The sequence below is a fragment of the Trachinotus anak genome, unplaced genomic scaffold (genome assembly GCF_046630095.1).
Source record: "Trachinotus anak isolate AG129_WGS33_773 ecotype Australia unplaced genomic scaffold, CSIRO_AGI_Tana_v1 ptg000010l, whole genome shotgun sequence".
NCBI lineage: Eukaryota > Metazoa > Chordata > Actinopteri > Carangiformes > Carangidae > Trachinotus > Trachinotus anak.
Window position 1 is genome coordinate 20,019,052 of NW_027273861.1, and position 27,608 is coordinate 20,046,659.

Here is a 27,608-nt window from a genome sequence, read left to right on the forward strand (position 1 = left end):
TAGAGTTGTATTAGGTTCACAGTTTCATTGTTAAATAGCTTATTTGATCTATCTAGTCATATGATGAGCATTTTTATGGGATGGTTTGAAATTCAAATTCCAAAGTCAACCATTTTAAGACAGTTCCATTTTATAAACGCATATCCGGTGTGTCCTTTATTTTGAAAGCCAGTGACCGGAAGCGGAGCGTTTCCTCACCGTCGACAGCTTGACGGTGGCTTGACACATACAACACCGGTGACTCGTCACTCCGCGCTGGAAGATGGCTGCGGTGGAGCGGACCCCGGTCAGGGAAGGGATCCGGATAGTTTCACTGTGTGTGTGCTGGTACACGGTCAGCTCGGGGGGAAACATCGTCAACAAAATCATCCTGAACGGATTCCCGTACCCGGTCACCGTGTCTCTGTTTCACATTATCTCTATCGTCGTCTTCCTCCCGCCGCTGTTACGGGCATGGGGAGTCCCCAAAACAGAACTGCCGGGCAGGTACTACCGCTGGTACATCTTGCCTTTAGCTTTCGGAAAATACTTTGCATCTGTGTCGGCTCACTTCAGCATATGGAAAGTTCCGGTTTCATATGCGCACACGGGTGAGTACAACGGATTTGTGTTAGCTTCCTGAGTGAGGCCACCGGGACCGTGTCCGCCGCGGTAACCCGGTGATGTGTCCACTGTCAGCTGGTGTTAGCTTCGTGGCTAACGCCGCACAGCTCGGCGGCTCCGACAGTTAACTCGCTTTTGGGCTCCGGGTTATTTTCACACCGTATGAGCTGCGAGCAGGGAGACTAATTATCTCACCGCTTGCCCCCCTAGCTAGCTACAAATCGGTCCGTTTTAAACAGACCGGCTGCTGTGAGCTAGCTAGCCGAGGTAATTAACGCTAATATAGTACGTGAGGGGGGAGGGTCTGGTACTGAACCTGGTTTGTGTTGTTGCAGGGTGCCCCTCTAACTTTCGTCTCAGGCTACCAGAGAAAAATATCAGCTCCTGATGTTAATTGATTTTTCTCCTTTAAAAAAAAACACGTGAAAAAATATTAGGTTACCTGCTGCGGAATTCAATCATCTGATAAATTTAAGTCCGACTCAACCTCCTCTGAACTACTTCAAAGGTGGTTTAGCAACCGGTAGGATTTTAATTAAGGGCTATTAGGGTAGACCGTGTTACTATGTGTACCTAATAAACTGGTAACTGAGAGCTTGGAGAAACCTGGAAAAATAGTTAACTTCAGTTCATGTCAGTAAACTTGAAGTAAATATCACTCTCATGTTTAGACCCCAGTTAGACCAGTTTAAGGAGCAGTGGTAGTCTTTGAACCCAATTTAAGAGCTATTACTGCTCTTCTGTCATTGAAGATGACAGTTTCCAGGAGAACCTGAACAGGTTTTGAAGCTGGAAAGCAATTACCAGTCTAATACAAGAGCCCTGCAATAGATCCTAACTTCTTGAAGGTTGTAAGGGTCCTTGTGGATGGCAATTTCAACATTACTGAACATTACTACTTGCAAAGAGTTAAACTTCTAAGAGTTTAAGTCTTAAAATGTGTGTCTGCCATTTCAATACATAACCAGGGTGTTGTTGAGTAGGACTCTGTCACTGTTAATGACACACCAGAGTAAACTCAGTGTAATAGTATGTCAGCGAATAAATGGCACAACGCAACAGAGACGTGTGACGATCAGAGTGAGACAAGTTTGACAGAGGTGTGGGCCCGGCTCTGACGTATGAGCATTTTGCACTCCAAACTTCAGTCTGGAGCTCTAGTTGCTGTTGAATGTTTGTCAAGAATAAAAGAAAACAAACTGACATTATCCAATTTTTTTTATCTGTTTCTTTCACAGTCAAAGCCACAATGCCAATATGGGTTGTGCTGTTGTCAAGAATTATCATGAGAGAAAAGCAAACCACGAAGGTGAGTAGGTTCGACACGGCAAACAAGGCACAAGGCCTGCTCTGTTTCAGCCCGTTTCTCATGTGTTCAAGACTCAGCATTGGTGATGTGGCACAGCACTGCGTCTCATATTACGGCCATCTGCAGGGGCTTTTGTCCCTGAACCCGATGAGGCGCTCAGTGGGAGTGTGGAGGTCAGGGAGGGAAACTGACTTTTATTTCCACAAGCCTGCCACATTCACCTGGTAAATTCCCAAATTCACTCACTTGCTTTTTATATTAGGAGCCAACTTGGTCTGTTTTTATGCATGTCTGTTTTCATTCATGCATAGTATGATAGTATGCAGCATGCAGGTGGTTTAACACTTCCAGACCAGAGGGCAGAGTTAATGGGAACTAGAGGAAGTGTAATCTCCGTGTCTTTGCTCAGCTGTGTAATGATTTTGGAGGACAAATCACCTGATATAATTTGATATAAGCCCATGAGTGTTATGAAAAACTGTGGGAGGAATTTACACTCGATGGACTGGTAGATCAACTTGAATCAAAGTAATTAAGTATATCTTGGAGTGTATGCCACTGCGAGGCTATGTTAGAAGTGCATTAGGCAGAACGTCTCCATGAAAAAACCCTTTAGTTTTGTTTCAGTCACGCTTGAGATGACAAAAGTTTGTCAAATGGTGTCACAATAATACCATTATATACACATTTTCTCAAAAGTACAGTAGTAAAATTATCTCAATGAATTATCTAGAGCTCCAAGTAAAACTTATTGTCAATATAAATTAATCTGCTGATCATTTTCTCAGTTAATTGATTGTTTTGTTGTGATAAATGTGCATCACAATTTTCCAGAGGGCAATGTCTTCAGATTTCATGTCTAGTCAGACCATCACTCCAAAAGTATCAGGATACAATCGAGGCTAAGAAAACAAACAAATATTCATAATGAAGAGGATGGAAGAAATTAATATTTAGAAAACAACTTAAACAAATGATCAACTATCACAGTCGTCAGTGAATTTTCTTGGGCTCAGGGTGTGGTATCAGTGTCCGTTGTTGCTTAACTAAAAACGTAAAACTGAATGTGACAAAGATATGTGACATAGATGTTATAGAAAACACCACAGAACACTGTACAAAATATCATTAAAGGGGAAGTATGACTGTATTTTCTTCATGCACAGCTACTGTCAAACTCTTAAACTGTGTTGGCCTCTACTAGCGATAATGTAGTTTTACCTTCGGTGAATTTTTTGTGAAGCTCTATTATCTATATTAAGATCAGGATCCACTATCTGCCTCTTACTTGCCTCTACTTGAAGTTGCGTTTTTGACATCCCTAGGATGCAGCCTCATTCTCCAAACTAACTGTGAAACCTTTCACAGACAGGGTTGGCCAAATGTGAATGAGGGTTAGCTGAGTCTAACATCAGCTTGTCATGTTTACTTTCCAAACAACAGTTCAGTGTTCAGACAGCCTGAGTCCACAGACCGGGAAAGTAGGTGTTGGTGACGTTTTACTGCTACTGTTAGCACAACTAGCGCTGAATCAACTTAAGTGCTAAAACATAATTCAGTTAACACCTCTATGACAGTGTCAACAATAACTGAACATTACAGGTATGATAAAAGTCACCTTTATGGCAGACCAGTTGTCTGGCATTGCATTTGAATGTACAGGTATGGGCGATAATACGGACACTGGATGTATGTCTTACAAGAATTGAGTGCAAATTGACTTCAGGATGGATTTTCAAAATAATTCAGGACACCTGAAATGGGACATAAATCTAGGCCTCTGCCAAAATAGACAATGCCTCTTGATGTTGAAGTTACAAAAAAGAACCAGCACTTACCAGTAGTGTAGAAGTGTTAAAAGCACATTTATATTGGCACTTGCAGTTTGGTGTGTGTACAGATGATAATATTGTTAACTTTTCAGCCTGAGTCTTGTTCAAATACTTATTACCTTGTTACCTGCTCTGCTTCCTAGTAGTGCAACTTGACTGTGTAATCATCAACCAAGAAAAGACAGCTGTTTTAAAGGGGCGTCTACAGTTCTGTCTTTGAGCCAGTAAAGTCCACATGATTGTCTACAAAAATAATAAATTGAATGAATTGGCTAAATTTTTTTTTTTTTTTTTTTTTCATTAGAAATAATTTGTGGTCCTGGTTGTTCCTGCTCTTTTACAGCTTGTTCTAGCAACTGTTATTTTACCACTGAGATCTTTGTTTTTGTCTGTGGGCAGTTTGATCATCTGATGACAGTACATTGGTGTAAATAGTAGCCAGTAGATGTTCAGTGCAGTTTTTTTTCTCAGTTTCTCTGAGTGGTTGATGGAGGGATTGAGAGGGTGAGTGTGTGGGTGCACACGTGGGTTTCACAACAACTGCATGTCTGTCGGTTCTCATGGTCCAACATTTTCAATATGCAAATACATGTTGCTGTAGATGTTACGATAGTTCCATCCCCCGAGGTGTTGCTCCACCTGCAGCCTCTAAAGTAGTATATAATACATATTGTCAGTATTGATTATAGCTGCAACAATTAATCATTTGATAGAAATATAATCAGCAACTGATTTTTATAATTGAGTAATTTCTCAAGCAAAATCACCAAACATTCACTGGTTCCAGCTTCTCAGATATAATGGTTGCATGCCTTATTTATTACATATGACAAAAAACTCAGTATATTGAGGCTTATTAATGATTTATTTGCATGTGTTTTTCTCACATTATTTTCTTAATTGTTTCATGTGTAAAATGATGATTGAAGTATTTTGTCTTAGTTTCTCCAAAGTCCAAAGATGTTCAGTTTACTGTCACATAAAACAGAGAAAAGCAACAAATCTTATATAACAAGAAGCTATAACCAGGGAATGTTTCAGTTTTCTGCTTAAAAATGATGTAAACAAAAATACTCATCAAGACAGTTGCCAATTATTTTTTCAGTCAATTGTTGCATTTAGTATAACGACTTTGTGTCCTCGACTGACCAATGGGAAACAGCAGGAAATTATATTTTCATTCTCCACTGCACTAGATATAAACTACTGAAGTGTTTGTATTTTCTCTCTTGACTGTCTTCTGTCTCTGTGTGGTCTCTGTTGTAGGTGTACATATCGCTCATCCCCATCATTGGTGGAGTGCTGCTGGCCACAGTGACTGAGCTGTCCTTTGATGTTTCCGGATTAATCAGCGCTCTGGCTGCTACACTCTGCTTCTCCCTGCAGAACATCTTCTCCAAAAAGGTAAATCATCCTCATGCTGGTATGTGCCACTTTATCCCTGCACTGGGGAGAGTGGAGGGAACAGTATAATTGGAAAAAAATGTTTTCGAGGCGGTTTGATGTGAAACACCTGGAACTGACATCCTGGTGTGTGTGTGTCTACTGCAATCTCTAAAGTGGGCTTCAAAGGATAATTGCTTTTTTTTTCTCTTCACCTTTGACCTTGTGTACCAGGTTGTTCCTGTCATGATTGTTTATTGTGTTGTTCAGTGTAAATAAATGTCCTCTGATGTGCATTTTGAAACTGTCGGTTTAGATCAAGTTTATTTGCTGCTTCAACAATACTTTTTGTCACTTTCTGTTGTTCAATTCCACAATCCACAAGAATCACCAATATCAATGATCTCATTTTTACTTGTATTGCATTTATTTGATTGGCATTTCCATTCTTAAAGACTGACCCAAGATTTTTAAGACATCTTCATGGCTTATATGTGGCATATAAGATAAGTGACATGCCTGCCAGGATGCTTACTCTCACAGTGTTTCAGGCAGTGGGTAATTGAGTAATGGGACTTGGGTGTTAATAAGGTCAATTAGCAACCAATTTTAGATACCGATAAACTGTTTTTGAATTTTAAGAATAATGCTTGAGGGGGGCTGGAGGGAGAATCTCACCTCTAAATGCTGAAATCAGGTGGTTGCTGCTGTACTCTATTCTGCCACAAGATGGTGGCTGCATTTCATTGAGTTTTTTTGGGGTTTTTTTTCCATCCTTCCGTCCAACGGATAAAACTCCAAGTTGTTCAATGATCATGTTCTCCTGAGAGCATCAAAGTGACAATCCCGGTTTTTTGCAGCCATTGCAACTTTATAACAATGTGATCAAAATTTTAACGCAACCATCAAGGTCAAAGGTCCAGATTTAATATAACTTTACTGGTGCTAAACTGACTTTTTAGTTGGATTGTGTCTGTGGGCAGGTGGAGCTGTTAAAGCTAAATGTGTCGTGGACAACAGAAAGTTTCAAAATAGGGAGACACCCAAGACTGTACATCATCTTTACATCTTCTGTGCTAGTGCAGTTGTGACTCTTATCTTATTTTAATCCATTTTTTTAATTGAAAGGTGTTGCGTGACACACGGATCCACCACCTAAGGCTCCTCAACATCCTGGGCTTTAATGCTGTGATCTTCATGGTGCCCACCTGGGTTCTGGTGGATCTGTCTGTGTTTCTCGTGAATGGAGACCTGGTGAGTTGCAGTAACAGCTCTTGAATGGAGTCTGACATTTAGAAGTGTGTTTCTTGACAAGAAATTACGTTTTATTATGCACTTTAGAATTTAGCAGCAATAATAATTACTTACTTACATACTTACTTACACAACATCATTATTGATTACATGTAATTGAAAGTTTAAGTGACTCCTTTGTGCTTCACACAATAAACTCCATGACGAACTATAGTAATTTTCAGTCGCGCTCCAGTAGTGACCGGACAGATTCAGACAGTCATTACTTATTCAAAGCTTCAGAGTTTTGTGCTACAGTTATTTGACAGAATACAGGGACAGGGATCAAACTGTAGGACTTGCAACAATTATTGGGATTGTTTTTTTTTTTTTAAATGAACCAAATGTTGATCTTAATAGTTTGTGTTTGTGCTGAAACAATTAAACTGTTAATTTTTTTTCAGGTTAATCATTTACAGTGCAAATGTCAAAAAAGCTGAAAAATGTCCATCGAAATTTCCCAGAACTCAGTGTCTTTAATAAATTCATTTCGTCTGACGAGCAAACAATACTCAAATGATTTTTTCAAAGACCGGGGTCAGAATTCAGCAGCATTTGGCTTAGTTTAAAACAATGAACGTTACCTGAGAAAACACATGACCTTGCTTTATTTTTTCTTTTCCCAGTCAGACATGTCAGAGTGGACAGGTACCTTCATCCTCCTGCTCATCAGTGGCTTCTGCAACTTTGCCCAGAACGTCATCGCCTTCAGTGTGCTCAACCTCGTCAGCCCACTCAGCTACGCCGTCGCCAATGCCACCAAGAGGATCATGGTCATCAGCATCTCACTGCTAATGCTGCGCAACCCAGTCACCCTCACCAATGTCTTGGGTATGATGACGGCCATAGTTGGGGTCTTCCTCTATAACAAGGTGAGTCCTTCCAGCCATTGGCCGTTAGGAGGTCAGGCAGGGATGGAGGAAGAGGTCCAGATGAGATGGAGAACATGACTTTAGATGGAGGGAGAGTATCACAGGGAAGTGTTGGGGACAAGGTGAAGGAGAAAGGAAGTAATCACCTGTTGTTCTCTTCGATGAAAACTCTTCAGACTGCATATGGGCCAACGTATACTTTGCAGTGGCACCGATATGAATGTGACAAGATAATATCAGCTGATCATATCGGACTAACTTATGGCTCTGTTTTCAACTCAGGATTTTTCTACAGGTGTTACTGCAGTGATGTTGCTGCAATAAGGCATTTTCTCTAGTAGCTAGCTATCATTAGATAGATATATAGCTTTATATGACAACAAAAAGGGAATTACAGGACTGCAGTCACCCAGTCCTGACAGAAAATAAAACAGTCAAGGATAAAAGCACTATGTCTGATCTGTCATGTAGGACTAGATGTTAATATTTGTTATTGTCATTGTGGTTCTGTATAATTGGATATTTAACAAACATTTGTGGAACCTACTGAGTCTGTATGACTGTGATCAGCTTCTTTACCAGCACTTTGCTGTGCACTTGTTGTATATCCTAAACTATTTACGGCCTGGCTCTCTGCCTAAAAGTATCTTTCCATATCAGTCACACCCTCTCCAACTTGTCGCTGTTCACCTTTGACTTAAAAGCAAATAGTGAAGATTATTATTTATCCTCTTGGGGAAATTCATCCTCTGCATTGACCCACCCAAGCTATTTAGGATCAGTGGGCACTGCAGTGCAGTGCCAAGTGACCAACTCCTAAGACAACCAGTCATTTCAAATCCTTTTGCCCTTCCCCTCTGCTAACAGGCCAAGTATGACGCTAACAAGCAGAAGAAGCTGCTACCGATCTCCAAGCAGGACCTGATGTCCTTTGACAACCCAGCGCTGGAGAAGATCCAGGCCAACGGGTCAGTGCCTTTCTCCCACGGTTCAGAGCAGAAGCAGAACAGCTGGAACAACGTGCTGACCGACCACTTCCAGTACAGCCGGCAGGCCTACACGACAAACTACAGCAGCAACCACCAGTATGTGGTGTAGAAGAGGAGTCAGTCCTCGCTCTTGGTCGCTGTCATAGACATTACTGTGTGTAGCTGCTCCCCCCAATAGCGGGTCTTCTCTGCCCCGCTTCACACTTGAGACTGAAGGCAAGTGCTGTATGGTCTGATAGGAAGAATGTGGTCATGATGGGCCGGTGACGTGACCTCTCCCACACTCCTCCCGGTCTAAACTTCACTTTCTGACAGCTTCGCTGTATGTCATTACTTATTTATTACTTGGGTACGAACTGTTTGGGATGGTCTGAGAGAAAACAAAACTCATATCAGGCATTTTCAGACACTTTGGTGAAGGATTAAGCCATGTTATCCAGGGAGAGAAAGTGAACAGTAGTTGAACAGTGATTTAAACCTCACTGTTTGGAAATGTTTGGGTTTTGTTTTCACAGCCAGCCATACATCGTTATTCTGTATTTTGTTCACTCTCAGAAGAAAGTTGTAATTATTTACTTGGAACATGCACCTAAACAAGAGTCTGTCATGTTACATTTTGTAACAAACACAATGGAAGTCCTGAACATTTTTGGTTTTAGACAGTTTATGTTTAGGATTGTTATTTTTCTTCCCGAGGCACTTCCTGAGAAATTGTTCAAATTGTCCTCAGTGAATAAATCATCTTCCCTTATTCAGAAGCTTGAGGCAGCGGGGATTTGTTTGTGGACAGAACAGGATTTCAGGCAAGTCACTTTAAAAAATGGTGGGAAATTTGGGGTTTTGTAGATTTTGTCTGATGGTACGATAACTAGATCAGACTTTCAGAGCCGTTCTGAGCCTTGAATACTTCATGGAGCAATGTCAGTCAGTTTGGCACTTTGGTCCAGGCTGAAATATCTCAATAACTATTGGATAAGTTTCAGTGAAATTTTGTACAGACATTATGATCCTCAGAGGGTGAATCCCGCTGACTTTGATTCTCTACTGACTTTTCATGTAGCAACCATCAGTTCAAAATTTCAATACTTTTCTCTGTGTCTGAAATCCTGCAAAACTAATGACATTGCGATCAGCCTCAGCTCTTTGTTTCATTCTGATTAGCAAATGTCAATATTTGCTAATTTGCAATTCTGCAGTGGCTTTACAAGGTGGCTCAAAAGTGCAAGTGCATGACAAAGAAAAATGCCCAAATTTCAATATGGAAAAAAAAAAAACCCAGTTTGTTGTATCTGTACTAAGCTGATGCTTGTAAACATAAACGCTTGTACATAGATAAAAGTACATTTTCAGGCTTGTTGTCAGGAAGTGTGTTGAACTGCCACTGTTGAAAACTTGCTTTTCTAAGATGGCTTCACAAGACGCACACAAAGCGGTCATGTCTCAATATTGAGACAAATTTTCCTGAAAACCAAGAGCGAGACTGGGTCTGTCACTCAGAGTCAATGACCTCCCTCAGATCTGTCCTGTTCCCCAAGGTAACAAAGAAGTTATCATTTGTTATCGTGGAGCACTAATGTAAAAAGTTAGCTTAGAATTAGATTTACCAAAACAAGGCATCCCACAACAGCTGTATACTGTAAGGATGCTTGTGTTTCATCTTCCGTAGGGAGTCTAACCATGTCAAATGTTATAGAGATTATTTTGATGTCATAGCTTGAGGTCAGAAGAATCAATTTGAAACAAAGGATGGTTATTTTTTTAATTGATAATTTGTATTTATTGATCTGCAAAGCTTTTCAGGCAGAGTGAGATTTTCTCTCCTGTCAGGCGATTTTTCAGCCTGAACCAAAGCTGCTCTATCATGTTTGTTTTTTTTTTAAACAGAGGCCTGTGTTGAGTTCATGAAACATCATGAAACAACTAAATGTGTTATGCAGATTGTGACTGTCTGTCAAGTGACTTTATTGTCCTGCTGTTTAATTTAAAGCATATTTGTCACATCGGTGTCACAGTCACTGGACAGACTTGATTTAAAAGGAGACATGCATGAAATCAGACTTTTGGTTGTCCAATTAAAGATTCAGCTGTAATTTCAGTTGGACCTGAGGCTTGATTATCATTATTGAATACAATGTTGATATTGATTATCGTTTATTTCTGAAAAACCTTTTTTTTACTGCTTGAGGAACTATTACATTTCAGAAACATCGATCACTTGTTTTTCTCCTAGCATGACTGCTTCTGTTATCTCTGATGCACACTGAGCATCTCACTGCAGCAATATAAAGTTTTTGTTGTTGTTGTATATTTTTGGGGGACAAAACAACATTAATTTAATTTTTGTAAAAGTGCCATTTGTAGCCTGTGAGCTTGTTTTTTCAGCTGTAGTTCCTGGAAGACATGGGTGAGGGAATTGTGCAGTTATATTCTATTGCTATGGCTTTTTTTTTTTAGTGTACTGTGTTTGCCTTTTCTCTAATCATTTTAAAACACTGTCACAGTATTTGGTCTGGGGAAAAATCCCAAAATAATCCTGCATGGATCTCTGTGGGATCAGTGAGCTCTGGGCTTCCCTGAGACAAATCAGTATCAGTCATTATTTTAATTGTTTACTCCTGTTTGAATTCATGGAGAAAATGAGCTCTTTCTGCTGAAATAATTTGTAGCTGATATCATTTCTAGGATCTTGGGACCTCAAAGCTTCTCTGATTTTCTCCAGCTGGGATGGAAACCACAAGTGCTTTGGTAGGTCACCAAATTTGAAGTCCTGTTTTTAAAAAATATGTAAATGTGGCTGTCATTACACTGATTGACCATTACCAATTACTACCTAACTCAAATGTCTATTTTTTTTTTTTTTTTTTTTTTTTTTTTTGTTAAGACTGCTGCTGTAGTTGTTTATGTGGTGACAGTTGTGCACTTTGAGGTTGTTGGACCGTGTTAAATTGAAACATGTAAGCAAAAATATCCTGGAAATATAATGCAGTTCAATACAACGTACACATATTACAGCCTCAGAAATGTGAAAGGAGTTGAATCAAAGCATCTGAGAAGATACCAGCATCAATTAAAACAATACATTTTCAAAATGCAGCATTTATCTTCTGCAGTGTTTTTGTTTTCCGTGCAGTTTTTTTTATACTATTCATTACATTATCGGAGAATTACCACCCAACTTTTCAGCTCAACGGAGCTTCCGTCTCCTTGAGCTCATTCATCATCACGTTTGACTGTATAGTTGAGTCTAGCTGTGATAAACCCAAACAGCAGACAAATTTACTGAGTGGCTGAAGAACAGTGGAGCATTGAGCAGCTGAAGAGTTGATAAGAGAAAAATGGAAATCATTTGCCAGGTGGCCAGAGACATACCAGTATTTATTGTTTAACATGTTTCTTGTTTCTACCACTATCATATGAAGATCAGAGACAAAATTGTCTGTTACTTTTAGAAATACACACACAGTTAAAGTCAAGATTATATTGACTTATAATTAAGACATTTGAACTCGGATTCATATTGTTACTATCTGCATATGAAACCAGGTGAAATGTGACTTGGTTCAACTTTTCATGTCAGGAGAATGTGTAGCTGTGAGTTAATTCAACTAAAATCAGACATTAAATAGCAGTTGTGCATTGACAAATAAAATTCAATCAAAATAAAACTATAATTTTGCTGTTTAGGAATTAATATTCATATGTAATCTGCATATCAGAGCTTGCACTCATTTCCCAAAATGTTGATTTTAGAGTTTTGGATGTAGCAGATAAGTAAAGCTAATGGGCTATTATAAATATTTGGATGCATTTTTTGCCAGAGTCTATTGGGAGAAAGGAATAATAGTACAAACTACATTTGAACCTTTAGTGGTTAATCACACATTTTGAGTTTCTTCTTCTTCTGTTCATATCCTTCCTCATGTTGCCAAAAGCGGGAGTGTAACCTTTTGGAAGCTGATGCTCTACAGGATTGAGGCCTTGTTTGCTGGTCAACAGGATGTTAAATTTATAAATGACAGCACGTAGGACACGTGTTGTGATTTATACATTTCCTCCTGATTAAGTTTTTCAGTGTCACGCTGATTGTTTCTGTACAGTGGGCTAACTCTGAATTTAGAGAACCCTTGATTTTGATGTCGGCTCTTTGCTGTAAAGCTTTTCACTGGGATGTAAATGTTAACGAGTGGAGAAAGAGTAATTGTATAATTATTATTTTTGTGTGTCTTTAATGGATCTCAAGACAGAATTTTTACTTAACCGATGTTTATAGATTTTTATTTATGGTGTCAAGGTATAAAATTGTTGTACAGAAGTGCAGCTATGCACAGTCTTGTCTGTTTATGTTTAGTAAAGGCTATTTTTTAAATGTTTGGGGGGGGAATAAACGCATTATGGAATCCTCAACATATTAAATGTCTTTTCTCTCAACTTGAGTGTCCATACTGTAGGCAGTGGTGACAGATTTTTATTTTGGGTTACTCTTCACTGCTTATTTTTCTAATGGAAAATTAAAATCTCATATTGTACTAGTATCATAGTCTGTATCAACGGGTCTTAAATGTGAAGCCTGTAGACTTAAGTTGCTTTCTTCTTTTCTCGCTAGTACCAGCCCTAAGTTTCAGTTTAAACATTTGAATATCACAAAAACAACTTGTCAAATGATTTAAGGACAAATGGAGATGCCTGAGTGTCAGCTTTTATTAATTTACACCGTAAAAGCACAAGCCCAGATATTTTTCTCAGGGGGTGAAGAAGGAAAAAAAGAAAGTTTAAAGTCCTGTGAGTAATGGACTGAGATTCGTCAGGTTGTCAGAGACAGGATTGCAGAGGGATGATGAAATGCTACATTTGTGTCTGCTGGATGTGTAAAGAGTTAGTTTGGGAGTTTTCTGCCTCCTAATGGCCAAGTATGGATTAAAGCAGCATAATTTCAGCTGTTTTTCAGGAGAGCTCAGAGTGGTAAAAGCCAGTATGTTTTTTGGAGTTGTCAAAAAATTCATGCACACTTGATCATGTTTGTTTTACAGGCTGTGTTTACAAGTAATTTATCACCCTCTCGTTCTGGTCTTTTCATCAACAGTAGCTTTCAGTGTGGTGCATCTGTTGTTGAATCTTTCGGGGAAAGAATCAGGTCTGCAGAAAGTCTGGATTCTGAAAACATCCAGGAAAAGAAATCCTGCAGATGGAAAGATGTCAGTCTCGGTTACTCGTATGTTTTCCCCCTGCACAGCTGTCACCTCCTGAACCACTGGCACTCCAATGTTTTCCAGTGATTTTTTTTTATACACATTATGCTACCATCAAATCCATTCAATAAATATAATCTCGTACATATGAAAATGAAATCCCGTAATCATAAACATACTCCCATAAGCCCCTATTTAACTTTCTTCCTAAAGATGGAGTGATTACTTTTTATTTTTAATATGCAGTGGGAACCTGAACCGGGGGCAGAACTACAGCTACAGCAGAGTTAAATCTGTCGTAGAGCTGCCAGGTACTGAATGGCACTGACGAAACAGAGAAACTGGACAGTAGACGGTAGAGATCCTTATTAGTTTGATCATGACCACGCTCTGTTACGCTGTGTTACAGGTCTGAATTCCAGTTTATTTCCAAATAAATGAAGAGTTAAGATTTTAAGATCTAACTAAAAAACACTCTCAGGACTTTGTAATTATTACCAAAATATATCGTTCTTTCCTAGGAACTTTCAAGAAATTATTAAGAAATAAACATTTTCTTATGATGTTGATGTTGATGCATCTTAAAAACACTATTTAGTAAAGCCAGAGTTATTATCAGGTCCAAAGAGGGTCAAGAGCAGCTCACTTGGTTGCCAAGTAATAGAAATTAAAAACAAACTCAGGCTGAGATTTACTGCAAACAATAATCTTTAATACAAACAGACATCAGCAGCATATAGTGCTTTATCTAGCTCAGTGTTTCAGATTTCTGACCCAATGATAAAATACCTCCCCAGGAGTTTCCCAAAGCCATGTCTCATAAAAACAGCTATGATGGGTCTCACCCAGTTTCTCTTGCGATGTCTGCGCGCTGCTACATATGAAGACCTGACTTTTAACACTGGACCTCCCACGACTCGCAGGTCAATTGAAAACTGCCCCCAGATGAAATGAGATATCAATTGACCTACAGGAGCTGTATGATATTCCTTTGGCATCCATCTGATTCATTCACATAAACCGGTGGACGAACTGATGAGGTGGACAGAGGAGCTGGAAGTGAGGGGAGAAAGAATGAGGAAAAGAGCACTATATTGATGTGGTGGTAAGGAGGAGGCCAGAGCACTGACTAGACAAGGAGAGGGTGGATGACGAAGTTACAAAATACAGGCTCAGTCATGTCTTTGTTGCACTTCTGTTATAACACCCAAGTCAAATCAGTCCTTTGTTGCTGCAGGAGGTGTCTACATTCATGAAATCAGAGCAGGCCTCCTCTTTTATTCCGTAAATAATCCTCCGAGAGCTCGGACAAGCTGTGAGCCACAGACTCGTCACTGTCTTTCCATCTCATAGGTGACAGCTCCGAAAACAGAGTCTGTGGGGCTGCATCAAGCAGCAAACACTCATCAAACATGTCGTCAGTCTGCAGTGTTTTAAGTCTGGTGGAAGCCCTCTGTGTCACATGGAGTGAATTTGACAGTAGCAGGAAGCTGAGTAATGATGTTTGCGCTGCACATCAGCTGGGTGAACACATGGCTGTCCCTCATGATATCAGGATAAAACAGATTCCTTTGTGGTGTAGAGGAGGAACTACTGCGAGTGCTGCTGCTTCGTCTGGATAAACTGAGTAACCGTCGGAAGAGAGACCTCCTGAGGAGGATGTAGATCCAGGGGTCGAGGATGGGGTTAACAGACGCTATCCTGATGGCAGCTAGGTCGGCTCTGGGGTCATTTTTCAACATGAAGCGGTTGGCAAACACACGAACCTGAAGGAGAAAAACATGTTACTGCAGTTCAGATCTTCAGACTGAAAATAAGAGTCTTAAATTACTGTAATGTATCAGATATATACAGGAATGTGTCCTTTTATTCATCAATGTAAAAGTTTTCCAAATTACATAAAGGTTATCATAAGAACTATATTAGGGCTTTGTTTTCACTGTCAATTAATCTACAAACAATTTTCTTGATTAATTGGTTAATTGTTTGTCCCTTTTTAATCAGGAAAAAGGGGTAAAAGGGACAAAAGTCAGAAAAATTGAAGAAATGTGTTTTTAATTCTCTCCTATACTTTTAAACATCTTGTGACCCCTCAGATTTGTTTCAAGGCCCCTTTGGGGGGCCCTGACCTACAAGTTTGGAACCAATGGACTTAATAAAATGACTGCAAACTAAATCCCTGTATCACAACCATATGGAGAGCATATTATAAAATACAGCTAGGTCAAAACTTTCAACTCAGGTTGGCACACACAGACACACAGTGTAGACAAAATGTCATAAATCTGCTCGGACAGATTTTATCAGTTATTTATAGTTATAGGTTTTACATTAGTTTCATGTTTTCTATTTGGAAACAGTTTGTGGGACATTTTTCTGATGGACTGGAGGTAAAATTGGTGTAATGAAGCAAGTAATCCCAATCTTTTTTTCTGTTAATGATATACAGTTGGCTACTAATGATAAATAATACATGCCTACTGATGATAATATGCCTTGTTGGCTGCAGGTGAGTCCACAGAAAATGATTTCTAATCATCAGTTGTGGAGAGAAGGCATACATTTACTCAAGTATTTATTCACAATAGTTGTACTTTACTTGAGTTTTGCTTTTTATTGCTATTTTATAGCATTACATATTAGGCCTACCTATTATTACTTTACATTTACAAACAGGCGGTTCCTAGTGTTTCATTATTAGCTGCTGCTGCTGCGCTTTCTCATTTTTTTTCATTTTATCAATGAGATGTGCAACAGCTAATGCAAACAGCCACTGCTTCATAAATTCCTGCTTAACTCACCACCAGCGGGGCTGAACAGGCCAGAACCACCGCGGAGGTCATCACCAGCACCGCCATCATCTGCGTCTCTGCGGCCGAGGACAGAGCCCGCCACCTCTCCCGGACGCTGGCTCTGGTGACGGGCCGCTGCACCGTCCTCTGCCGCATCAGCAGCAGCGCTCCGCACACCGCCAAGTTCAGCACGATGGTGCCCAGGATGAGCAGCAGGCTGACGACGCCGTACAGGACGGAGTAAGCGGCGCCCACCGGGTCGTGTGTCTTCCAGTCGATGAAGCACCAGGTGCCGGACGACTGCAACAGGCTCCTCGCCATGCCCATCATCGGGAGGCAGCAGAAGAAGATGTGACTGATGTAGATGAAGAAGAGGAACTTTTGCGCAAAGCGTCTGTCCACCCCCCACCGCTGGTAGGTGTAGGGGCAGCATATTGCCAGGTACCGCTCTGCTGCCATGGCGCATATAATGCTCAGCCCTGTTAAACCGAAGAACAGCAACAAAAAGGACTGAAACTCGCAGACATGTTCGTCTTTCAGCACCTTCTGGTCCAGGTAGCTGGCTATGGTGATCGGGCTGGCCAGGCAGGTGCCCAGCAGGTCCGTCACCGCCAGACCGCACACCAGCGTGTAGAAAGCTGAAGATTTCCTCTCCTGTCTTGATACTGAAAGGACGATTATTGCAATTAAATTCCCAATGGCGCCACCAGCAAACATAAGAATAGGTAAAGTGACTGTCTGGGCGCTGGCCGCTTGAGAAGGCAGAGCTATGGTTCCATTAACGGGGACGGATCCGTGCGTAAAGTTCGGGCTCTCCATCGCCACATGCACCCACAGGCTGGCGTTTCTTAGCGATATTTCCTTTGGTATGTTGTGGACTTGGGAGCCCATTTCCTCTTTAATCCCCTGCAATGTAAGATAAGGAGTCAGCAGGGGTATTTTCTCTGGTAGCCCCATCCCCTCAGCTTTCCAGTAAACCAGATGCCAGTTAACCACGAAGGATGTTGCGCGCAGCCGTGAGACGAGTGGTGGGATGTCTCTAAATATACGGAAACACCCGGCGGCCTGACAGGATGGATGGGACGAAAGCGACAGACGAAAGGGAAAATAGACTAGTCTTTCTTTCAATTTCCGCTTCATGTCTCATCTTGAGTTGAGTTGGCGTCATCGCGTCTTTGCATAATGTTTGTGGCAGCCCTTAAGGAGGTCAGCTTGAGGGGCTGGTGAGTAAAGAGAGATGCAGAGGAGACTTCAGCAGACTCTTCTCACCCAGTTACGCATGAGTCATATGTGAGCGCTGAGAGGCAAGTGGAGGTTTGTGGCAAATGCAGCAGTTGGTCCTGCTCAGCGCGCTCAGTTTGCATTCAGAAAGCTCTGACGTGGTCACTGCAGAGGTGGGAAAAGTAATAGTTTCTTAACAATTAATAAAGCTATCATCAGCCCTTTATAAAGAATGAAAATCAAATCGCAATAAATAAAGAGAATTATACATGAAATCAGAGTAAAAACAAGATTAGTTTTGAGGATAAACGTCCTTCATTCAACAACAGTCTTAGCTTTAAACTTTTAAACTCTCTTTAATGCTGTGCAGCTGTTGATCTTGTTTATGTGTCTCCTCCTAATGTTTGTGAATTGTGCAGCATGTCCGGTTTTCATTAAGCCAGAACTCTTCCTCTGAAGTGCTTGAGTTGTTTACATGCACATATGTACACCTCCACTTCTCACTGCTGCTGTGTCATTTTTAAAGATTGCAATCAGCTTTAACTTGCAATGATGCACAAAAGTTCTCTGAAAAATAATTGAATGATTGGTTTCACCCCCTGTGTAACATCAATAATAACACAAACCAGCAGCACTGAATCAACAGGATTGTCATGTTAATCTATAACAGACCTGTGACAAGCTCATTGTCAAACACACATCCATCAAATTGAGCTTGTGCACTTGAACTGAAAACTTAGATCAATGTTAAATTCGATTATGTTTCCCCTTTATTGTGCAAGTTTCTCATATGTTTTTTTGAAAACTCGTCACAGCATCTGAAGCAAAGGGATTTCTGTCGCCACCAAATTTTCGGCTCGCACTGTATTTCATATGGTTTAATTCATTCCTTTGTCTGTGGGGGCAGAAGTTAGGATTGTGCCAGAAATGTTGGCCCATGTCTCACGTACTGTAATAAAACCAGGGATGACTGCAACAAATAAACAACATGGCAACAAATGAGTTCCAGAACTGCATCACTCTTCATCCTTTTGGTTTACTTCTGGTTTGGTTTTGATTCTAAGACTGAAATCTCAATGAAGTTGCAGAATATCTAATTGAATACGTGAATGTACAGTTGGATGAAACAAGAGTCTGTGATGGGTTCCAGCATGCTGCTGTGGTTGGTATTTTCCCCAGTGCAGCACACAGCTTTGTCCCAAACAGAGATGACTGTAAATGGTTGTGAGGAACAACAGAGGGCTGATGGACAGCAGGAACACAGGGGACGTCAGTGCACTTAGTCTGCTCCGACTCTCCAGCCATCACACATTCATTACAGCGTGACTTATGTTTACAGTGAGGAGCAGCGGAGAGGGGTCTCTGTCTGCAGCCAACCTTAAAAGACAAAACACAACACCTCTCTGAGAGGTAAACCACTGCTGCTCATCCCTGCTGCAGACAAAGGAGAGCTGGCAGAGTCTAAAAAAAACAAACCACTTACGTGATGCCAAAGCTCGGAAACTCCTACATGTCATTAAAGTGAATCATGGAATGTACAAGACGTCCCTGTATTGGTTTATAGCTTCTTGAATGTCATAAAGGTAATTCATTTATTGCAAATGCACTTAAAATGTATTATCTATGTCTGTGGTTTCTGCAGTGGGCAGCGGCCATAAAAGTGTACATAGGTACTTTATGACTAAGCTGCAAAACGGAACACACTACGCTTTACCCTTAAAAGGCCATTATAAAAAGGTATTTTTCTGTCTATAAACTTATCTCTACCCTCATCTTAACACATGAATCAGCACTTAAAGTCACAATCAGATGAAAAAGACCTTTCCACCAACTATTTTCAAAATAATAAATGCTTAAAATATTTACAACATTTTTTTGTTTTTATCAGATTTTTATAACAATAACAACATTTACTTCCCATAAAACACTATATTTTAAGTGGTTACTTGAGCCCTGTTCCCAGTTGTGTGACGTCAGTGCAGCTCTGAATACATGTGTTAATCCAACCAAATGTCCATTGAGGTGTGGACTGTGATCCATTGCTCAAGAAAACCAAGGACTATTTTCATCATTGATGAATCATTTAGTCTCCTTAATGTCAAAAGATAGTCAAGAATGTCCATCATAATTTCCCAGAGCCCAAACTGGCATCTTCAAACTACTCGTTTTGGCCAACCAAAAGTTCAAAACCTAAAGCTATTTAAAGGCCACTGTCGGAGTTTAGCAGCGTTTGGCTTGTTTTGGTCAACAATGACATCATGAACGCAGTGTTGGGCTGGTCACTGGACATTGCGGCACAAATCTTCTTCGGTGGACCCTTGTCAGTCTCTTTATGGGCCCTCTCTGTGTGCCTGTCATTCAGGGTGCACATGACGGTGTGCGATGTGCATGACTGGGCTCACTGGCCAGACACCATCAGGTTCAGACCCCCACTGACCCAACCCCAACACTCCCCAGGTTGTGTGAGTTGCCAGTTAAACCATGACTGGCTTCCAGACTAGTTGTGACATCAAAAATCAGGCCTGCTGGTTCACCCCTTAAACTCAGATTTCAGGTGAGCACAGACAAACTTTCCACTTTCAGCAGATGAATTTAAAAACAGCTTTCTACTGTTAAACTCTAAACACACATTACTCCGTAAAATTTACGTAAAACTGTTTTTTAGCTCATCGGGGGTAGAAACAGTGGTGAACACATCATCTTGTAATCACATTTTACATGATATGGTGAACTTGTTAGCGAAAGTTGCTAATTTAAACACCCACCATTGCAAAGCAACATCATCATTAATTTGGGTCATGTTTCTGTTGACCTGATGACTCTAATATTCACTCTCTGCTCAGTATTTGGTCTCCACCAGCTCCTGGGGGAAGTTTCTGGCTCTTTAGCTGCGAAATGCTACGATGTGTTTGTTCACTGTTTGGTGGTAAGCAGGTAGCATACAGTGGCTTTTTAGAGGTTTTTAACTGTAAACAGCTGCCTGTTGCTACTGAAAACCAATGCTATGAAAACAGTAAATTTATGGACTGGACAGCTAACTGGTTCTAAATCCTTGTGAAGCTCAGCTGAACTGCTCCCCTTTCACATAGTCACATTGTCATTTGACACATTTTTTTTTTTTTTACAAAAATATCAATGTTACGTCCACTGATGTCATAAAGTGTGTGTGAGTGTGTATGTGTTTCTCCAATTGTCTTCAAGTGTGTTGCAGGTTTGTCCTGTCCTCCTCCTCTGTTCCTCGTCTGCCGCCTGAACCAGCTCACCTGGAGCTTGTGCCAGATCAGCCAGCTGTTCGTCGCTTCCTCATCAGTGGACGTCCTTATCAGCCTGCCAGAACGGCTGCTCTTCCCTTCTTTTTTCCCTTTTGGCCACCAAGCTGTTTGCTATCCTGTTGCTGTTGTGGTGGGGTTTTTTTTTTTTCCCTCTTTTGGCTCCTGTAAACTGGGCTCTGTCCATGTCCTGGTATATTTCTGGCAAGTTAAGTTAATGATGTAGTGGAAGTTTTTGTAGGGGTTCTCTGCCTTTTCCTTTAACTAATTTTTTCCCATGTTTTGTGGGCAGTCAGTTTGTTTTTTGTTTGCCTGTGTAAGTCACCTGAGCTTTATTTTCTAGCATGTGGGGGGGGGGGCGGCTTGGAGACCCTGATGCTTCTGTTGCTTCCCCTAACTCCGTGTTGGTCTTGTTGTTGTTGTTGTTGTTGTTGTTTTTGTTACCTGTGTTGCTTGGGCAACAAATACTAACTCAACTTGCTATGCTCTTGGTTGTAGTTTGTCAGTGTGAACTTGTTCATCATTTATTTATTTATTTATTTATTTATTTATTTATTTATTATGTTGCTTTCCTTGGACACTCTCTTAAGAGGGTCGTAACAATCAATTATAGCCACTTTAAACGGTTTAACTACATTATCAATAATTTTACTTTCTCTTTTATCAACCACTCCTTTCAGCTGTTGTTGTTGTTGTTGTTGTTGTTGTTGTTGTTGTTGTTGTTGTTGTTGTTGTTGTGACACTGAAAAGGCTGCTTTATCTTCCTTTTTTTTCAATATTAAGTGTTTTTTGTGTTATTGTTGTTTCAGTTAATCTGCAAATTTTTCAGTTGTGTTATTTAAACAATATGTAGAACACAGGTTTATTTAATTTATTTTGTTAAATTTTGACAGGTATGACGTGTTAAATGGGTCAAACCTACTATTATGTTATGAATAATTGTATTGTTTTTCTGCCTTGGTGAAAATCAACTGCTCAAAGTGAAAACAGCTGTGAAGTTATTAGAGCAGCTCAAGCAAAGTTGTGTAAGAATGGGTGAAATGTTTTTCTTCAATGGATGAGATTCTGCTTAAGTTGGTGCACTCATGGGTGTGTGATGTTAGCGGTGGCTGAGACATCTCAAATGAATGCTTTATTATTTTATTGGTCAATGGTTTGTATTTGGTTAGCTCACCCTGTGCTTACCTGAGCAGGGGGTAAGTTGAAGCTGAATAGATAAAAAGCCACTCACTGACCATAACAGTTTTTTTTTGCTTACTGCTCCCTGTTTTCACTCTTTATGCTAAGCTAAGATAACTGGCTGCTGCCTACAGCTACACATTTAACAGACAGATCTGAGAATGGTGTCAAGCCTCTCATCTAACTCTTGGTGAGAAAATGAGTGAGCGTATTTCCCCAAAATGTTGAACTATACTTTAAATACCAGCAGACAGAGCACTCAAAAACAGGGACCAGATATGTCAACATCTCTGTCTTGAGTATTAACTATAAAGAAACCAAACACTTTCACAAGTGCTGCAGATTAGCAGCAAAAACAAGCAACTTATTGATCAACTGAGCATCTCAGCTTCAGTTGAGATAATCAGTTGACTGGATCTGGTTGGTTTCTCCTTATGTCTGAGAAAACAATGAAAGTGCCAAGCAAAGTGGAAAAACGGAGTGTTAATCTGACCGTGTATAACCTAAGTGAATCACAAGAGAGAGAATTAATAAGTGATTATTCTGATTTTATCATATTCCCCCAGGTATGTCAAAAATATGGGGAGAGAGCATGATGTGTGACCACTGCAGCATGAGCACAAACTTTCCTCCCACGTTAAAGGACCAGCTATTAAACACTGCAGTGTTTATATAACACATCAAAGCTGTTGATCATTTGACTTTGTTTAATATCCAAAACAGGATTGCAGTCCTCTTGTGTTACTGTTCTGTGCAGCAACCTTCAGCTTTGAGAGGGGGATTGAAATCTAATCACAGGTGGTCATTTGGGACACTCTTGAGACAGAATATAAATCCACATGTGAGCAGCTGTGGTCAGGCTGCTTGGTGAACAGAAAAATTACTAATATTTTTGTGCTGTCACACAGATGTAAACATGTGGTAGAAAAGGATTTTAGGCGTTTTGAAGTAGGTGGGAAACAGAACTCAGTCCTTCCCTGGAATGAGATGAAATAAACCCCCTAGGTCCTCAAAAAGCACATAGGAATCAGTTAAGTGGAATTACAATCATCAGCAGATGAAAAACAGATTAGAGTTGATGAGTCACCAATTTAAAAACTAATTAAACATCTCAAGAGTCTCAAACCCTCAGTGCAGAGCCAAAAAAAACAAAAAGATAAGTTAAAAAACACCAGTGATGAGGGAGCTGCCCTCGAGTGTTCATCCAGGGAACCACGGTCGGTAAACAGGCTATGTGAGTCACCTGAGCGACATTACAGAGACGCCTGCTGAAAATGTCGTTTGTCTAACCTTACTGCAGTGGTGTATTGCCAGTGACCAAGTGTGTCAGTGCATCACTGTACGGTGTTGTTACACATTTAAATGGAGTGCAGGCGGCCTCTTCCCAAGAGGAACAATATCAGGAAGTGGCCCAACACAGACCGGCCCTGTGTCCTAGAAATCACATTTGCAAACAAACCATTTTCAACATCAAAGAAGCATAATGCCAAACAGATTATGTTTTTTCCTAACATAATGAGGAAATTTTGTTAATTAACGTAGTTTATGTGGAAAGTCACAAAAGTATCAGGGTATGTTATTATTTTATTTATTTATTTATTTTTATGACTCTCCGTTAATCAGGCATAAGACGCATCTTAAAACACAAGACAATTTTTAACTTTATAAAAATGTTTGATGTGTGAACAGAAGCAAAGATTAAAAAGTGTTAATGTCCCCAGTCTATTTCTTGACATTAATCCTATTGATGCTATCATGGATCCTCAGTATCAGTGATATTGATACTTAACGTGTTAACACTTTCGATGAGACGTAAATTAGCTAACTCACTCTTACCCAACTGAATGCCTGCCTCTGTCTATTTAATTTCTATTGCACAAAGTCAAACGTAATTTGCCTCAAAGGCCTTACTATCTGTACAGCCCTCTGTCCTTTGACCCTATTTTCAAATGTGGAAAAACTCCACCCCCCCAAAAAAAACTGCAGTGCAGGAAATAAAGGAAGTAACCTCATGAAGATCAATAGTTGTCATAAGTAAGACAGTGGAATAATAACAGTAAAATTGCAACTTGCAAAACTGGGATGTCAATAATATTGATACATTTGAAACATATAAAACCTATAGTGTGTTTATCTACATGAAAGATAACTCCAGACTTCCTGCAGATTTGACTCTTTTAAGCAATTTCATACAGTTGGAGAAATAAGAAACTGAACAACTCTTTGATTACTTCACTAATTAAAAAAATAAAATAAATAAAAACTGAATGGATTTCTGTGCATCTGCTTTCAGTGAAGAATTAGTTGTTGTGCTTTCACATAGACGCCAGTGGTCCAACATTTAATGTGGGTAGATTTAAATTGTTGCGTTATCAGTTTAGTTAGTTCAGAGGAAAGGATTCCCATTGACTATTGTTACATTTTACTGTCAGTACTTGACAGTTTTATGACCCTGAGGGGAATAGAGTACATCATTACATCAGTAAAAACAAAACTCCTCCCATGTGTCTCTAACTGATCTTCCCAGTTCTTCTCATATGAATCTCCAATCAAACCCTCTCCTGAAGATCATGCTTCCTCGAGTTCCAGTCTTCAACACCATCACAGCTGTTTAGGGCCTTATTGGAAGCATCTTATTCCTATGAACTGCCTCCCATGTCGATCAACTTCCTGTCGGGGTCCATGTGTCAAAGTTTTATTACTCCTGTTCGCAATGAGTCACTCCTGGTTGAAACATTTTCTGCTCTCTTTTTATAACAGTGATATTATTAACCGTTAGTCCATTGATTCCATCGTAAACAAAACCATTTAGGCTTGATTTGAATCGTTAATTATTTGCGGTTTAAAAGCTCATTTTAATTTAATGGTTGCTTGTACCACTAACAATGTGAACCTCAGTGTTGTTATGATCACAAATAGGGAGCTGTGTTGTTATCATATCAGACTCAAATTAACTTGTATATTCATTGAGTGCCAAAACAAATAAATGCTGTAAATAAATGCTTTCTTGAAATGGAAAAATGTTAAAACGCAGGAAGCCAGTGATCGTTTCATTGGAATATCTCCTCATCTTTTTCCAAATCCTGAAGCATTAAACTTTTGAGAAATGCAGTCACTCCTCCTCTTCTGAGATCTGCTGCAGAAAGATAACTCCTGTCTAACTTCAAAGCAGCTTCTTTCATCTTCTGAATCCTTGTAGGCTCTATATGATATTTCACTTGATAAAAAGGAGGACCTGTAACATAACCCTTCTTCCTTTATCTTTGTTGGCTGGTTGCAACCAGAGCATGACTGAGAGTTAAGAAATATTTTTGAACGTGGAGGATGAAATGAGGATACGTGTCGATCTGATTCCTGCACTTACAAGCAGAGAAGCGTTGTAGTTCACGGTAAAAACATATTAGAGCAGACCTGATTGCCTTCTGGTAATCCATCTACCTCCAGGGAATATTACCTTGATTTTAAAAATGTTTAGCCGGAGGGAGTCATATTTGAAGAACCATTCGGAAACTTGTGTGACTCATGTTTCTGCTTAGTTATTTCTCTGCACTTCCCAATAATCCCTTATTTTCTGACTCACGCTGCACAGGTGCCCCACCCCTGACCTTCTTCCACACAGCCTTATTTCATTCCAACAGAGGTTTGTACGACATTTTGTGCCCATCCATTAGCTACAAAAGTGGTGGAACAGATCGTTGCCATCCGCAGAGCCACGTACTTGTTTGAATAAAAGTTACACAAAATTTGTGTTTATCTGGTAAATCTCAGCCCATGTTATCATTTTCATGTAAATCTTCAGTATTTTGAAACACGCCAGCCCTTTGCTACTCTTTTTGAGCAATACACATACTCATACACTTGCTCACTTACTTCAATACAGATCCATCTGGAGAACAGATGCTGGAGCTGCTGATATTTTTCTGGGTTTTTTTTATCCACAGAGAATAATCTGCTCTATCTACTGTGTTTGGAGGCCATTACTGTTTATTATGTGAACATCTGAGGAGGCAGAAATAATATTATAGTAGTTATCCTACTGGCTCCAGTTAGGTTTAGTGTGAATATAAACGTTAAAGTTAAATAAACCTTTGTAACTGTTGTTTAGATTATGTTATCATTCACAGTGAGTAGGTAGGAGTTTAGTGATACCAGGACTTAACCTGAAGCCTTGGTAGTCCGTTTTCTGTGTCATAGTCAACAAGAAACTGCTGATCGATCATGAATGAGTCTTTCACAATTGCTTACATTCTAAAATTAGAACAAACACAATCATGGAAATTTGAAACTCATGTACCAAATCCCGAAAACCAAGGCTGCAAAATTGCAAGCACAATTTTTGCTTGACACTCAGTTTTCAATTTGAAATCAGCCTACGCACTGTTCTCTACTTCAGACACAACACTCAAAATTCAAATCTCTTGTGTTCCTTTGGAAAATAATGCTAATCATGATGTCAAGCTTCATTTACCAACTGGCAACAAAGGTGTATAATATAACAAGGCCACAGATGAGCTCTTCTGTTATGCAGGAAAATGGAGGTCAATGCTGACGCAAGACCTAGAGGTCAGGGAGTGAGAGGTAGAGAGGATGATGAGGATGAGGAAGGGCAGTTGTCTCAGATGACAGCAGGGCCACATTTGTTGACCATTTGCTCAACCATGGATTGAGTGGGAGGGAGGCTAATTTGAGTATGATGGATTCTGGGCAGAGAGTTCAGCCAAACCGGAGCAGCCACACTGTTGCATTTGTCATCCGTAGATTCAGAAATGAGAACCAGTAATTTACCTACTATCTACATCATGTTACTAAGTGAGTGCTGGCCAGTGTTACAGAAATCTAATTTCATATTTGAATATATATTAGCTTACTGTAATAAATGCATATTATATTTCTGGATCTTCTGCAGAACTGAGATACGGCCATGGTGGAAGACACAAATGAATTTTTTTCCTTCATCGAACTACACTCAGTTTCACATAATGTCAAAGTGAAAACGGAATTTTCGAAATTTTTGCCGATTTTATAAAAAGGAAAAAATGAAACGTCACACTGACCTAAGTATTCAGATCCTGTGACGCTTGAAATTTAGATCAGGTGCCTCCAATTTCTCTTGATCATAGTTGCAAAGTTTCTGCTCCCTGATTGGTTCCCGCCTGACGTAAATTCAGTTGACTGGACATGATTTGGAAAAACACACCTGCCTACATAAGATAGTAGTGGCAGAAGTAATGTTTTGTGTTGAGCACATTTGTGTGTTATTGGTTGGTAGAAAGAGTTCATGTGATGTCATGTGTGTCAATTTGATGCAGAAAACATTTTGGAAAGAGAAAACTGTTTTGAATGCAGTGTTTGCTTTTGCTAGAGTTCCGTGTTTTGAGAAAATGAAAAAAACCACAGATTCAGGAAATGTGGCAAAAGGAAAAGTGAACTGCAGCGCTGCTGGTGTCCCTGAAACCACTGGTACTCTTGGAAGAGTAAATACTCCATTCTAGATACAGGCAAAAAGTTAAAAAGCCTTTTATTTGTACGGGCTCACAGCCTTCATCGTGTGTGGGGAAACAGGTCATTTATAGCTGCGATCCAAAACAGGTGTGTATGCATTGCATTTCTTTGGCCACTGGGGGCAACAATCAAAACTGTAACATTTTCCTTGTGGCCTTCAGAGACATTTGAAGCAGAT

The 27,608-nt window shown here is 40.0% G+C and overlaps 2 protein-coding genes across 2 annotated transcripts; one reads left to right on the forward strand and one right to left on the reverse strand.

The window, feature by feature from the left end:
- Positions 1-237: 237 nt before the first annotated feature.
- slc35e1 (solute carrier family 35 member E1) lies at positions 238-12,685 on the forward strand. The gene is made up of 6 exons (XM_071486015.1): positions 238-590; positions 1,842-1,912; positions 5,011-5,148; positions 6,256-6,381; positions 7,047-7,292; positions 8,160-12,685. The coding sequence occupies exons 1-6, from the start codon at positions 263-265 to the stop codon at positions 8,388-8,390; spliced, it is 1,140 nt and encodes a 379-aa protein (XP_071342116.1). The 5' UTR covers positions 238-262; the 3' UTR covers positions 8,391-12,685.
- A 270-nt stretch (positions 12,686-12,955) lies between these two features.
- On the reverse strand, positions 12,956-17,526 carry LOC139625930 (prostaglandin E2 receptor EP4 subtype-like). The gene is made up of 2 exons (XM_071486014.1): positions 16,269-17,526; positions 12,956-15,233 (listed from the first exon to the last, which is right to left on the reverse strand). Exons 1-2 carry the CDS (start codon positions 17,397-17,399, stop codon positions 14,901-14,903), a joined length of 1,464 nt encoding a protein of 487 aa, XP_071342115.1. The 5' UTR covers positions 17,400-17,526; the 3' UTR covers positions 12,956-14,900.
- Positions 17,527-27,608: the final 10,082 nt, after the last annotated feature.